This window comes from Lepisosteus platostomus, chromosome 6 (assembly GCF_059453375.1).
Source record: "Lepisosteus platostomus isolate fLepPlt1 chromosome 6, fLepPlt1.hap1, whole genome shotgun sequence".
Classification (NCBI taxonomy): domain Eukaryota; kingdom Metazoa; phylum Chordata; class Actinopteri; order Semionotiformes; family Lepisosteidae; genus Lepisosteus; species Lepisosteus platostomus.
In genome coordinates, this window is record NC_142616.1 from 65,000,360 (window position 1) to 65,016,051 (window position 15,692).

The 15,692-nt window shown below is 39.7% G+C and overlaps 1 protein-coding gene across 16 annotated transcripts in view; it reads left to right on the forward strand.

Annotated features, from left to right (window-relative positions):
• The window catches only part of LOC148662139 (voltage-dependent L-type calcium channel subunit alpha-1D-like), a 118,873-nt gene that overhangs the window by 65,668 nt on the left and 37,513 nt on the right, over positions 1-15,692 (forward strand). For 8 of the 16 annotated variants that reach the window (XM_088636958.1, XM_088636948.1, XM_088636950.1 and 5 more), the window contains exons 10-28: positions 1,182-1,256; positions 3,015-3,102; positions 3,303-3,329; positions 4,022-4,182; positions 4,358-4,583; positions 4,923-5,130; positions 5,602-5,722; positions 5,828-5,942; positions 6,286-6,346; positions 7,381-7,441; positions 8,251-8,383; positions 9,524-9,653; positions 10,817-10,876; positions 12,248-12,354; positions 12,796-12,883; positions 13,463-13,570; positions 13,660-13,712; positions 14,082-14,228; positions 14,518-14,719. In XM_088636958.1, the coding sequence (XP_088493084.1) occupies positions 1,182-1,256; positions 3,015-3,102; positions 3,303-3,329; positions 4,022-4,182; positions 4,358-4,583; positions 4,923-5,130; positions 5,602-5,722; positions 5,828-5,942; positions 6,286-6,346; positions 7,381-7,441; positions 8,251-8,383; positions 9,524-9,653; positions 10,817-10,876; positions 12,248-12,354; positions 12,796-12,883; positions 13,463-13,570; positions 13,660-13,712; positions 14,082-14,228; positions 14,518-14,719 (2,171 nt within the window). Of the gene's footprint in view, positions 1-1,181; positions 1,257-3,014; positions 3,103-3,302; positions 3,330-4,021; positions 4,183-4,357; positions 4,584-4,922; positions 5,131-5,601; positions 5,723-5,827; positions 5,943-6,285; positions 6,347-7,380; positions 7,442-8,250; positions 8,384-9,523; positions 9,654-10,816; positions 10,877-10,957; positions 11,018-12,247; positions 12,355-12,795; positions 12,884-13,462; positions 13,571-13,659; positions 13,713-14,081; positions 14,229-14,517; positions 14,720-15,692 lie in introns of all 16 variants that reach the window. The other 8 variants (XM_088636959.1, XM_088636960.1, XM_088636953.1 and 5 more) reach the window with 4 other exon arrangements.

Genomic DNA, 15,692 nt, shown 5'->3' on the forward strand with positions numbered 1-15,692 from the left:
TCCATTGCCACTTTGCAGGAAGGCCATTCTTGAAGATCTGTGTGCTGTGTAATAGTTGAACGGTGATTCATAGGCCTTTGGCACACTTCCAGGAGTCGACGCTGAGATTTCAAGGACAAGGATGTCCACACTTAGTCACACTCAATCTCATGATTGGTATGATGTTCTAACAGCAATACAAACTCTAAAGTCACTTTGGAACTTCAGAAAAAAACACCTGATTTAGATTTAGATTTCTGAAGATTTAGAAACGGCTTTGATTCATCTAGTTTAATTATGCTGGATGAATAATGATTTGGGAGTCAAAAGCTTCTTTAGAATGCATTAACTTTAATCAGTCTCAGATTTGTCTAGGTTGCACTTGAGGAATGGGTTGACGATACACACTTAATGTCTTTGATTTTTGAGTGTCACAGACCATTATTTTAGTTTTCCATTAAATACCTGTATATCAAGGCCATCTTTTATATTTAATTATACTCAGGTGACTAAATATTCGTATATCAATATCATTTAAACAAATACACTGTATTTGTGTAGATTAGAACAACATTTAAACTGTTTTTGTTTAAATCAAATGTAACTTTTTCATGCAGTGTGAGTTGTAGCATTGCATAACCCAAGACTAGGCAGAGACACATTTCTGTGCTTAGAGGGCGTGACTGTTATTCTGAGAATTGGGCAGAGACACATTTCTGTGCTTAGAGGGCTGGACTGTTATTCTGAGAATCGGGCAGACGCATTTCTATGCTTAGTGTTGGACTGTTATTCTGTTATTATGAGAAGTTTTGGAAGAATTAGCAGCATTTCGTTTTCTAGAAAACTGAGTTCTAGAAAGCTTTTCAGGTGTAACCTGAGCTGCTAAACTGAGCGTAAAATATCTGAGCTTTATTTTTACAGGCAAACAAATAACATGTGGCTTGGGTGTCTGTGTGTTTGCAACGGTACTGACACTACTAACCTGTTCATGTGGACGCTATAATTTGCTTTGCAGCATGTTAGCATAAACCTGCTAGAAGTAGTTAACGTGACTGTTAGTTATTTGCCTTCTTTTATTGCTCGGTGTTGCTTGTCTTCCTAACCCATGTTCATAGTTGCTCATTTTTGTCCATTGTTTCCTGCTATATCGATGCTCCCATCTGCTGTCTGAATGCATGGAATTGCATGCATTTAACGTGAAGGGGTTACCCTTGCTGACTTAATGGAAAAGAAGAAAGGAAGGTTTGGCTGGTTCAGTCAATCTACTGACACTCATGGTAAATTTTGTGTTGCCCTGTAGCATCCTTCTGTGTTGTGTGAATCCCGCCTGTCTTTTGCTACTACAATTTCCCCACAATGCATGCTTCCACTTTAAAGTTTAAGCACCACTGCCTATCTGATTTTGATTGTTCCTGTTGGACTTTAATATTGCACTGCTGAAATGATTTTTGTGTTTTGATTAGAAGAAAGATTGAGTAAGAGACTCTAGTAAAGAATATTCCATTTTGTGTTCCCTCTTGATGGTGTGAGAGACAAAAAAATAGAATAAAGCCCAGTTTGAGGTAAAATTATCCTCTTACACAATCTATATGATCCAATCAAATGGAGAAATTGGCATCAAAAAAGAGTTATCAGAACCCAGATCTAACTAAATCACAAAAATGAAAAATAATTTGTTTGAAAACTTCCTAATCAAAGTGGTATTCATTCATTTCCATGTGTACTTTAGAATCTTCATCACTGTAGTTAACACCATGCTCGGCTAATGAATGATGAATTAAGAAAAACCCTACTAATTGCACTGTCTACTATATCTTAAAAGATTCAAGTTCTGTATTAATCATGCTGTACCAGTGACAGAATGTTATGTCTTACAAGAGCTTAAATTCTAACTACAGATCTCAAACAAAAGTGTTGATTGCAACTTGTGTTACCTGTTGAAGTGTATAAACAGGATTAAAAACCTTATGCACAGATTTCAGTAATACTTTGGAATAAGAGTCCTTACTTTTAATATAATTACATGTGAAGAACTAGATGATTTGCTGTGAAATTAATATGAAATGTGTTTTATGTCATGATGTATTTATGGGCTCTGTATTGTGAGTCACATGACTCTCTCTATTTCTCAATAATTAATCACAAACGGGCTCTCATTTTAAAGTATTACCCAGATTTCTAACCAAGAATTAACTCAGAACACAAAGGATCTAAGTTACAGTAGATGAATTTAGATCGTAACCTTTTCAAATCGACCACTATAGGCCTTAAGATTCCTCACTGTGCATGCTAAGCTTCCAGACTTCAGTATGATTTTGGAAAGTGCTCTTTTTGCCTTTGTGGTATCACTTATTTTCCCTCCACTACCTGCAATGAATGAAAACAAATTCAGAATCGCTGGGTTGTGTAATGTTGAGGCATCTAATGGCCTCTGTGGTCAGCGAGATAGAAATGGGATCCCCTATAAAGTATGGTTTTGCCGTGGCAGCTACTGTAGCTTTGCTGCTTCTGGAGCCCTGGGCCTGTGTTTTTTCAGCAGCGGTCCCTGCTGTGTGGGGTTTGCAAATCCTGCTCGTGTCTGCATGGGTTTTCTCTGCAGGCCTGGGGTTCCTCCCACCTTCCAAAGACATGCTGACTAGGTTAATTGGTGTCTCCAAATTGTCCCCATGTGCGTGTGTGTGCGCCCTGAAATGGACGTGTCCTGTCTGCCTTGGTCCTTAACAAGTATAAGTGGTTTTCTGATAATGGATGGATGGAATGTAAGAATATGAATATTTGTAGAGCACATATTTGAAGACACTTTTTTATAGTCCTAACAGAATTTCAGTTGTAGATGCATACAGATATTTTTATTTTTAATGCATGGTTTTCTTCTTTTATCACCAACATCACACTATGTAATTTGCGTTTTTGGATGTTATGTTTTGAACGTTTTCATTTTTGTTCTAACTGAATGCACAGATCTTTAGGGTTGTGTTTTTGCTCTGGAGAGTATGGACTTTCCTGTTTATTCCCATGTTCTATGTTTACAACAGCAAGCATGCCAACTAGCGAGACGGAGTCTGTAAATACAGAGAACGCGAATGGGGAAATTGAGAAGGCGCCATGCTGTGGAACGCTGTGGTAAGTTTTAAAAAGTGTTGTTGCCATAGCTTTACTAAAGCGTCTGTACGCTGAGTTGATACAGCTTTAAGTTCTTCACATAGCTCATTTTTATCACAGATGCCATGATTGTAAAGGTAAGGTTTGCTGGTTTTAATATAAATCATTGATATACTTATGTCATTGTATTTTAAATTTTTGTTCTTCTTCTCTTTTCACAGTCAAAAAATTACAAAGTCAAAGTTCAGGTTAGTCCATCTGTTTTTACTAAACCATGCAGTACAATATAAATGGTATTTCAAGTTTACGTGCAAACGTGTCTATGCTGGCGCTGTGTTGGCAGTTGAATCTCTCCTGTACCTTTAAACGTGGTGTTAATAAAATGACCTCCTCCTAGGGCAGCGCAGTAAGCAGACGTTGCATCTGATTTGTGCCTGCACTTGTGACCTAATACTGTCTGCTTACTGTCTGGACTGCTGCTCAAGGACATCTATTAAAGTCTTAACCCTTAAGATGTTTTCTCAAGATGATCATATTTTCAATAATATTGTTTAAAAGCAAATTTCCTGAAGGCAGAAATGTTCTTAAAGTTACTGTTAATAACAGATCTCAGCTACTTAAAGGAGAAGAAGGTGAATGAGGAAAATAATTTATTTTTGGGCCAGTCTCACACTCTGTCTTCTTGATGCTGCAGAATATGGGCTAAACTCCTTCCTGATCAACCTCTAGGCAAACAAGCAGGGACACACTTGCTTAGGGGAACCACAGAGATTGAAGTGGTACTGTACTCAAGTGCCAGTTTATCTGAATACTGAAAGAGAACTGTATAGTTCCAAATACTAAGAGTTGAAAACATTGCGCTGGTACTGTGCATGCTTGGCCACAATGGTAAGGAAGTGGGCTTTTCTTGCTCATTTGACATCTCTTTCTCACCCCTCAGTCGGCGCTGGCGTCGCTGGAATAGGTTTTGCCGCAGGAAATGCAGAGCGGCAGTGAAATCGGTCACGTTCTATTGGCTCGTCATCATCCTGGTATTTCTGAACACTCTCACCATCTCCTCTGAACACTACAACCAGCCTAACTGGCTCACTCAAGTCCAAGGTAAGGGGCTGCAAACAAAGTGGTTTATGTCAAAGAGATTATTGACAAACTGCCAGCGCAGTAAACTATCCTTTCTGGACAGGAGGTGCATGGAGATTACTTGCATATCACTTGATGAACTCCGATGCTGGTACTGGATAATACTGGAATAATGTTGTGTTTATTTCGCTTACAGACATTGCAAACAAAGTTCTCCTGGCCCTGTTCACCTGTGAAATGCTGGTTAAAATGTACAGCCTGGGTCTTCAGGCGTACTTCGTCTCCCTCTTCAATCGCTTCGACTGTTTTGTCGTGTGTGGTGGGATTGTAGAAACAATATTGGTGGAGCTTGAAATCATGTCGCCGCTGGGAATCTCGGTGTTTCGATGTGTCCGCCTTTTAAGAATCTTCAAAGTAACACGGTACGATTATTGTTATGTGCATGAATTTCAGTTCCATTAAATTTCCTCATCATAGTTAGAAAATGGTGCATTTGAAAAAAAAAGGAAGTTAAACTGGGTAATTAAATTTTCCTTTTGTTTTTCACACTACCCCCTCTTGTAAACCAATTTTTGTTTTAAAATATGCCTCTAATAAGCATGTCTAAATACCGATAATCACATTTTACTGCACTGCACGTGGTTCTCTTTCCTGACTTTATAAACAGCGTTGAAAGTCTTTTACAAAATGTGACCTGGTGATGTGGTGTTTCTGTATCATGAGCCACCCTTTGCTTAATGGAGGGGATTGTGCTGTTTCAGTCACTGGACATCACTCAGTAACTTAGTGGCCTCCCTGCTGAACTCCATGAAGTCCATCGCCTCGCTGCTGCTCCTGCTCTTCCTCTTCATCATCATCTTCTCCCTGCTGGGGATGCAGCTCTTCGGGGGCAAGTTCAACTTTGACGAAACACAAACCAAACGGAGCACTTTTGACAACTTTCCCCAGTCTCTGCTCACAGTGTTCCAGGTAACTTTCTATCACAATAAACTTTATTTTACACAAAAACATCTCACAATAAGTACAGACTCTAACAAATTAACACTGACATCAGTTAAAAACTTTTTTTAAAGGGTGATTGTCCATTATCAATCAGTGCAAGTGCATGATGGGGCTGGATTTGCACAATGAAAGAGTCCCTCCAAGCCCTACCATTTGCTGTTGTCCATGCCATGTCCCTGTCCCGGCTCTGAAACTGCGGTCGTACAGTCCTCCGCAGGAGCTTGGGGAGCAGGGATATCTGCTTTAGTCCCTGTACAGGGCCCACAGTCCCTTCCAACGCTCCTTGGCTGTGGAGAAGCCCCGTTGGGCAACATTGCGCTTCGGCCTCCCTCTGAGGTTCGCCAGGATCCTCTGCGCCAGCTCCCTCTCTCCCCGCTCTGTGTTGTAAAAAGGTATTTTTAATTACGCAGCCTTATTGACTGTGTGTGGCTTGCTAAGATTTTAACAGGTGAAGACTGGAATGTTGTCATGTATGATGGGATAATGGCGTATGGTGGCCCATCCTCCTCGGGAATGATAGTCTGCATATACTTCATTATCCTGTTTATCTGTGGTAACTGTATCCTTCTACAATTCCAGAAATTGGGATCGCACCTTCCTTTCTTCCTGCTTAATAACGGTAAATGGATCAGGCATCGATTTTCCTTAAACCCGTTTTACTCAGACATCCTCCTGAATGTCTTCTTGGCTATCGCTGTGGACAACCTGGCAGACGCTGAGAGCCTGAATACAGCTCAGCAAGAAGAGGCTGAGGAAAAGGAAAGGAAGAAAAGTGCCAGGTAAGAAAATTAGGGTTTAATTCTTGTTGATTTGCAGAGGAAAAGATAGGAAGGTTACATGGCCCACTGTTCAAGAAAAGGATACCAGGACAATCAGAAAATGTTTTTATGGAAATCATTGCATTGCTGCTTTTAAAGCCGTTTTGCTCCATTGCATTGAGTTGATGGTTTAAAAATCTACACATTTTATTTGTTTCCAGTTTGATAGGTATTTCATACTTGGAGAGAATTTTCATAGATTTTTTTTCTCTGGGATCAAAAGCTTTAACCCCTTCACCTCTTACTTTGATAAATGTTTCATATCAGATTTATCAACATTTTGCTTTTTTTCTTTTAATCTCAGAACCGGGAGCTCAGACAAAAAGGAAGAAGAGACTTCTGATGCCAAAGCACCTGATGCAAAGGTAACTTACTTATCCACTCATGTGTTGTTTGGTAACAAATGTGACTGAATAGAAAAATCATTAGGCAAATCCAGAGGTTTATTTTGGATTTCACTTTCATTCATTTGTTTTTTTCCTATTTAACATTGAAAGGAAACGGGGGGAAAAAAAGTGTTTTAATGTGTTTGTATAGCTCTTGGGAAAAACGCAGTCACTTGGCTTGGTGTCACTTACCCATATAGTAGGGATCATCTTTAGCATCTTCAGTGTCAGGGCCACTGCATTCAAGGGTCACTTCATTTTCTCTATCTGACACAATTAACATAAAATAGAGAGGAAAACAGAAAAACAGAGTCATAAAGTGTAATCCAGAGCAGTAGATATACACTGTGGGAAAACAAAAAAATCAACTCAGAATAAAAGCCTAGTTCCTCTTTGAGCTGCTAGTGGTATTTTATCATTAGTCCCTCATTATGTGTATTCCTAGGCATTCACAAGCTGCTTACTGGATAATAAAACACTATCTGAATGCAAGTTTCTTCTCTGAAACTATATCTGAAACTCATTGTCTCTTGGTCTCTAGGTTGTTTGCATGTTTCAGATTTCTTTTTCGGTAGGGAGCCCACATAGAATCAGACCTCTGTCCAGATAAATTGACCCTTGAAGCCTATAATTCTTGATTTTTATACCATCATCAGACCGGCCACCTTCTCAGATTCGGTCAGGTGACTGGGGGCAGCAGCCCGTACCCCCACAGCATTCTGGGAAATGTGAATCAGACAAGGGTCTTCTTCTTGTCTGAATCTACAGCCCGCATACACTCACTCAAAAAAATATTATTTTATGTTATCCTCTCAGCAGAATCTAAACTTTTACTTACCCCATTTCTTTCTTTCTGGCTGGTCAACATCATGCTCAAGTTAAAACCAGGCAAACACACGGCGTGGAGAACTTCGTTAGCACAGACAGGTTTGACTGTGCACAGGTATAACCGAGTCTGTCCTTATCAGGGTTCAACCGTGACCTGTTTTGTTTTGGGGGACGGATTATTGCAGGTGCCTGTGGATGAGGAAGAAGAGGAAGAGAAAGATCCTTACCCAGCTGAAGATGCTCCAGGTAACGATCTCCTTTAAGGATGTGCTGCATCCCAATCCATCCTCCTCTTCAGAATAAATCATCTCTTTGTGTGCTGGTGTGTAAGATGTACCATGATTTTAGAAGGGTACTTTGAAAAAAAATATCTTGTGGTGAATAGAGTAATCCCTTGCAATAAGCAAATTTACCTTATGCAGTTTTGAGTATCCACGTTGAATTTTCTGTATACCATTTTATGATATAATTATATCAATGGCCTGATTTTTGTTGTATTATGTACTATGTACAGTACACCAGTGGTTCTCAAACTTTTTGGACCAAGTACCACCCCTGATCAAACCAAAGTATCCAACTGTTATTAAAATAGCAAATATGAAAACCCGTCTCAAGCTTTCTGAATCTGATTAAGTCAATTTTTAATTATTCAATTTTTAACTCTCACTTTTTCAGTGGACACAACAAATTCCCAGGGTCATCTGGGAACCACAGTTTGAGAACCACTGATGTACACTATTCATGTATAGGACCAACATTGCATAGTGTAATAGGCTGAAAAAGACACTTGACTGCAAAGTGTTTCCTTCAAAGGTCCTAAACGTTCCAAATATAGTGAAAATAGCCGTTCCTGTTTTTACAATTTTTTAGACCATTGTACAGTACAGTAGACACAGAAGACCATTGTATTGTGTCCATGATGTAATCCCAACAGGTGGTTTCTGATGCGTGTTCCTTGCTGTGCAGTTTTAGTCACGGACCACTGTCTTAATGCTGCCGTTTGTGTCGGCACACTCCCGGTGCTCACGGATGAGCTCTTTTGTGCCGTCCTGCAGGTGAGGATGACGAGGAAGAGCCAGAGGTGCCCGCCGGGCCCCGGCCCCAGAGAATCTCTGAGCTGAACATGAAGGAGAAGATCACCCCCATTCCAGAGGGCAGCTCGTTCTTCATCTTCAGCAGTACCAACCCGTAAGTCTCTCGCTGGCGACTCGTCCCACAGCAGGTCTTTCTCAACAGCTGGAGACATTCCTTTCCTATGCATTCAATTTGAGGACCACATGAGTTTATCAACGAGAGGAGGCCATTCAGCATAATCTAGCCTGTTTGGTACAGTAGCTAATAGCTCATTGACTGAAGGGTCTCACCCAGCTAGGGTATCTGCTTCAACAACACGGGAAGGTCGATTACTCCACTTCCCACAATGCTTTCATGTCAGGAAGTTATGGGTTTTAATGCACTTTGCACATATTTATTGTTTAATGAAATCTGTAATTATTGTATTCATTATTATTTACATAATTTTGCATAACCTTGTGCTTTTTAATAACACTCTAATTGAGCGTCTTAGTTATTTTTATGTCTTAGGACTGAAGGCTCCGTTTTGAAAATGCTGAAAAAGACTTATTTTCTGGCCTATTCTTATTGCCAGCAGCCATATCACTCTGCAACTCACAACTGGCAACCCACTGAAGCTAAGCAGGTGTGAGCCTGGTCAGTACCTGGATGGGAGACCTCCTGGGAAAAACTTAGGTTGCTGCTGGAAGAGGTGTTAGTGGGGCCAGCAGGGGGCACTCACCCTGCGGTCCATGTGGGTCCTAATGCCCCAGCATAGTGATGGGGACACTATACTGTAAACAGGTGCCGTCCTTCGGTCCTGAAGGATGAAGGTCCTGACTCTCTGTGGTCATTAATAATCCCAGGGCGTTTCTTGAAAAGAGTAGGGTGTAACCCCTGGCCAAAATTTGCTAATAACCCTTACCATGGCCTCCTAATAATCCCCATCTATGAATTGGCTTCATTACTCTGCGCTCCTCCCCACTGATAGCTGATGTGTGGTGAGCGTACTGGCGCACTATGGCTGCCGTCGCATCATCCAGGTGGGGCTGCACACTGGTGGTGGAGGGGAGTCCCCATTACCTGTAAAGCACTTTGAGTGGAGTGTCCAGAAAAGCGCTATATAAGTGTAAGCAATTAATATTATTATTATTTCTCCATACTCTGCCTTTACATAAGAATTGTTGTGTATTTTATTGATCACAATGTGTACAACTAGTGTGCTGTATTTATTATGCTGTATTGCATAATAAACCTTTCTGTTATGTGTTTCAGAATTCGAGTTGGATGTCATCGACTCATTAACCACCATATTTTCACAAATCTCATCCTGGTCTTCATAATGCTTAGTAGTGTTTCTCTAGCAGCTGAGGATCCAATTCGCAACTTTTCAGCTCGAAACATTGTAAGTCAAAACCAACCTTAAGGGCTTGACTGCTCATTTATAGGGTGTTGTATACATAACTGTTAACAGGTTAGTTTATTATATGAAAAGAGACATTATTCCTTGCATAACAGTTTCCTGCATAAGTGTAAATATTATCCTTTAATTTACAAAATTGATGTGTTGCACCATGTATATGTGAAATGAAAAATGATTTTTTTAATGGTGCATTCAATATCGTATTTTTTATACTTACGTTTTATTAAACTTCCAGCTAATTTTTTTATTAATGTAATTTAAGAGGTATGTAACAGATCTGTTTATTTTGTGGGTTTTTTTTGGGAGTGTATCCTGCTATGCCATTTCTTTACCTTTGTAGCTTAACACTGTTGAGGCTTGGCTTAAAGTTAATCTTATTATTCTATTTTCAAAGAAAACTTAAAACCCCGCATTAAGACTATATAATCCCACTTTTTGCAGTGAGATCTATTTGAAGTGACTTATAATACAGTGTTTTTGCAGAGAAGGAAGCTTTAATGTAACAGTATGTACTATAGAACAGTTGTGGGCGATTGTTTGAAACCCACTCACAACCACAGCCAAATTGTCACAGAATTGTGAGGCACAGGTAGTTGGATTGATGTCATGAATTATATTGTCTGAGAATTTGCCTTCCCACATAGAATAAATGTCCTTTGTGAGAAATGCTGATCTTGTACCACTTTATAGTTTGTTTATTGCTTAGAAACTTCCAGCTAATTTGGTGGATATCAAAAAGTGTTTTTCCAGCTAATATCAATACTGTGAAGAAATTTCTTGTCTTCTCAGAACTTTTTTTATACATTACATTTTAATAACGTGATAAAATCAGTTTTGACAGATTTTCCTCAGATATTCTGTTGCTTTTTATGCAGTTATGTCTTTACTTTTTAAGAGTAGGAAGATCATACAGTAAAGTGATTCAGGCAAGAGAAGGAGGCATTTGTGCTTAGCACAATGTGAGAGGATCTGGGTATGATAAGAAGTGTGAAGGGAATCTTATTTCAAAACGTGCATTGTGAGTTTACACTGGTTAGAATTAAGTTGACAGGATAGTAGCTTATCTAATACTAGGATAATATTGTAACCTTACTGTTTTGCTTACTGCACTGGACTTTTGTTAAACATCTATATTGCTTTTCCAGATACTTGGTTACTTTGACTATGCTTTCACGACAATCTTTACTGTTGAAATCCTGTTGAAGGTAATGCATTGTTCCCCCATCTCTTGTGTTCTGTGTAAAGTGCTTATGCAATAATACTTTAACCATTTGATTACTTTTCAGGTCCTAGGCTATGCAGATTATGTCTTCACTAGTATGTTTACATTTGAGATCGTATTGAAGGTAACACCTTTTTGACAACGGGAGCCTTGTTGCATTATCCTCGTGTGTCTCCTGCCATTGAATGGAACCTGGCTTGTCTTTCTTTTTCTTTTACCATGGCACCTCTTTTAAACTAAAATCAGGAAATCATTATCAGGCTTAACATTAAACATCAGTGTGGTTTTAATATACTGTGTGTGTCCTTTCTAATACGGTGCACTGCATTAAAATTGTCAATCCAAATTTGTTTTTTTTCAAATGAAAATAAAAGAAACAGACAGTATCATTAAAGTAGCATGCAGTGTGTGAATTTGCCGTGCCCACAGTACAGTCCATACTAACGCAGCTCTCTATGTATATTGAAATGCGTTATGTTTTGCAATTTAGGAAGGAATAAAAAAACAGATTTTTTTGTTTTAACTGTAGTCGGGTTTATAGCGTTGACAGAATCATTTGAAACCTGAATGCAGTTAAAATCACACAGCACTCCATTTTTACTGCTGTTTAATAATAAAAGAGGGAGCAAGAACCATGTGCTTTCCAGGAACTTTATACATGGTTTACTATGCTATCCTAACCGGTAAGTGCATATAAATAATTTCACAAAGAGCGCTGTGCAGTACAACCTCCTTAGCAGAACTTTGCTGATTTGCATTTCGTATCAATATAATGTCAGTGACAACTTTAGATATACTGAAACTGAATGAGGTTCTACTGCAGAAAAATAACAATTTACATGCACTTGTGGACAGATTCCTTGTCTTTTATTATTTACAATGCTTTGCCTTTTTTTTTTACTTTCCAAACCGCTTGCTGAATTTGTACTTCTATATTTTCCTTCCGAGAACTCTATACCTCATTTGCGTTTATCAAATTACAAAAAGTGCTATAATATCAGTGTACATGAATGTGACAGTAAGGGATTCATTTTATTTGATGCTGTTGCTTCGGTCACTAGTGCATTTCCTTGCTTTGTTTTTCAGGTGGCAACAAACTGCACGTTTTATTGCCCTGAACCATGCTTTGAATATTGAGCAGATTACAAAATAAATCACTTGCTACTACATTCATGTCAATACAGCTGTAGATTTGGCATTTTAGCTCAGAGCTGTTGTCTTTACTGTTATGCATTACCCTGCAAAGGTGAAGGTTCTGTGCTTTTATTACATGCGTGTCAGATCTAAAGCTGATCTTATCAAGGTATGAGCTGCAGACGGATCTTTAATCTTTTCGATCTGTTCCTCCTTTCAGATGACAGCCTTTGGGGCTTTCCTTCACAAAGGGGCTTTCTGCAGAAATTATTTCAACTTGTTGGATTTGCTGGTAGTGGGAGTTTCCCTGGTGTCCTTTGGGATTCAGTAAGTGTTTCCGTTTCCATCATCATGCCTGACTTTGATATGATTAAAGATGATGATAATTTCTTGTGGGTAGACGATTTCCACATTTCTAAAACAGCAGTTTTAGAAAAAAAAATGTTTTTTTAATAAAATAATACCATGAGATGCTGAAACAAAGTTAAATATTGCCTATTTGCGTCAACAAAACAGAAAATTGACAAAGTTGCTAAACTGCTAAGAAGTGGGCTCAGAAATGTGAACTGGAGACACAGGATGTGCAGGTTTTTCTGCTGTTTAAAAAGGTCATTGCTACCGTGATGTGCTTAGAACTCAAACAGTTCATAAACATAAGACTTCATTCACATCCCCACGAGAAAGATTTCACTTCGATCAGCGCTGGAGGTGGCTGCATGTTGCATGACATGGAAAAAGAGCTGTAACTGTCTTGTGTTTGGCTCTCAGGTCTTCTGCCATCTCGGTCGTGAAGATTCTGCGAGTGCTCCGCGTATTGAGGCCCCTGCGAGCAATCAACAGAGCCAAAGGCCTCAAGGTCCATCCTCTTATGTATTGCCTAGTCTTTGTGATAGTGGTACTAGTTCACTCAGTTATTTTTTGCTAGTTTATTTGGCTGGACTCTTATTCAAAGTGACTTGCAATTGGGCCCAAGTGCACAGCTGGGTTTTCTTGCTGGAATAGTTGCTCAAGGGAACGACAGCGGTGTCTCTTCTCGGATCCAAAGCCCTCAACCACTGCTGCCTACGTGTTTAACGTTCATTAGTCCAACAAACAATCTCTTTTAGTACAAGCAGCTAAAAAAAAGAGTTACATGCAAAGCAACAAAAAAATATATTGTGCAGTTTAAACAACTGTCCTACAGATGCCATTATAAGCTTTTATGGAAATCTTTCTAAAAGAAAGAAATTAAAGATTGTCGACTTTGAAAGATACTTGAGTTATTATTTACGTAGTCATAAAACAAAACAACACTTTGATTGCCGCATCTGTTTTTTTGTAACCTCGTGTTCTTTCACATTATGGTTGAGACAGTAAGCGCAGTTGAAGTGTGAGATTTTCATTTCAACTTTGCATCTGAACACCAACCTTGTCCTGCTGTTGTTTTTCTCCACAGCACGTGGTCCAGTGTGTGTTTGTTGCCATCAGAACCATTGGTAACATTATGATTGTCACAACGTTACTGCAGTTCATGTTCGCTTGTATAGGAGTACAACTATTTAAGGTAACGTTATTTTTTTAACAAGATATCATTAAACGACCTTGGTGACTTCTAAGGGTCTGTTGTTTTAAAGTCCTGTTTTTATGTCATAGGGAAAGTTCTACCGTTGCACAGATGAAGCAAAGTCCTCTCCAGAAGAATGCAAGTAAGTTAAACTTGTAAGTTTCATAATTAGTAAATTGGATTATGGTCAGAAAGAGTGGCATTGGATATCTACAGAAATGACCAAGTCTGAAGGTCCTTCACTTCTTGTCTGGGATGGCCATTGTCCAGAAGGTTTTGTAGTTTTCTTTATATCATCCAACATCTTGACAACTGTGAAACTGGCTCAATCGACTCAGTACACAGTGGAACAGGACAGTTAGTCAAGAGAACTGAACTGAAAGCCGGCTGGCACAGGACATGTGCGTGTGACAGCCCTGTTATGTGGTATACTTAGAGCATTTGTACTTGATTTTTGCTTGTGCAAACCCGTCTTTGTTCAGTGTGTATAACTTTATCCTTTCTTCAAAAGGGGGACCTACATTTTGTATAAGGATGGCGATGTAAATCACCCAATGATCCGTGAAAGGATCTGGCATAACAGTGAATTTCACTTCGACAACGTCCTGACAGCCATGATGGCCCTCTTCACTGTCTCCACTTTTGAAGGCTGGCCGGCGTGAGGGTTTTTCTTTTTATCTTACCCCGTTTGATAGCCATGTGGCCTGGTTGTCCTTTAAACACGCTGAATCGTTTTGATGAAGTTAGAAATTCGTCTACTTAAAACAATGCAACACTTTCTTAGTCGATGGATTCTGTGGCACTGTAAATGAATGGGTGCATAGCCAGGTCCTCTAATGTTTGAACCACAGTTTTATCATGATGTAGAAGACAGTGGCAACCTTGACTTTACGGCCCCCGTGGGCACCTCTTTTCTTCGGCCTACCCCTGTCGTTTATATCTTGCAGGTTGTTGTACAAAGCAATAGACTCTAACGGAGAGAATGTGGGGCCTATATACAATTACCGTGTGGAGATATCGATCTTCTTCATCATCTACATCATCATCATTGCCTTCTTCATGATGAACATCTTCGTGGGTTTTGTCATCGTCACATTCCAGGAGCAGGGAGAAAAGGAGTATAAGAACTGTGAACTGGACAAAAACCAGGTCAGTAGCTGAATCACCCCATTTTGTAACTGTCAGCCATGGGTTGGATGTTGAAGGTCTATAAATCCTATGCACTATGTGTAAGATAATGTCCCTTATACTTGTACTGCAATACAATTATTTTTTTTTTTTGCAAACACTTGAAAATCCCCATCAGGGGGTGCTAAATATTTATTATGGAGAAAGCTAGACAGAGACATTGCCTATCCCCTTCTTTTTCTGTGTGTACAGAGTGAATTATTACAGAGTAATACAGTAATTCACTGTACCAGTTTCAAAAAGCCTGCTATAAATGTATGCAGCAGAGTATAATGTTATCTTGCTGTATTTATATGTGACCCACTCCTCACAGATGGTAATATTCCCTAGCAAATTGGCTCCACCTGCTGTAATCACTCATATTTTTACTCTTCTTAAGTGTCTCTGCAATTGTCTTTCCTCTTCTGCTGCATCAACACCTTCACTCACTGTTATAGCCCTTCCTTGTTCTTCCTCTGGTCTTCATCAGTTACTAAATCCCTCCCGTGCTCAGGTGTTGACCTGCTTAGAGCTCTCTTCTTTACCAGCCCCACTTTCACGTTTCGGATTTTCTGCAGCGTTCCGATCTGCTGTCCAGCCCGCCCAGCCTGTCGGCAGCGCATAACACACAGGCTCTTCTGTCCACTTTCATGTGTTTTCAGCTCCTTCCTGCTCCTCACTCTCCACTGCTCTGCTGCCCCCTGATCAGCCTTAGCTTGCTTGTGTCTTGGCTGCGGTTATCACTGGTATTCACCATTAGTCTCTGTCCCAGCAGACGTCCTCTCCCAGACCGTGGTCCTTCCACTTATCTCTTCAACTGGCACTTGTAGTTTCTTATTTTCAAACTGTCCTGCTGATCTCATGCTGTACAAAAATCTCATCCAGGTCTCTGTCTATTCTCATTGCTACAGCCTTGTTAGATCCCTCCTCTCCCTTTACCAAATCATGTTGCTTC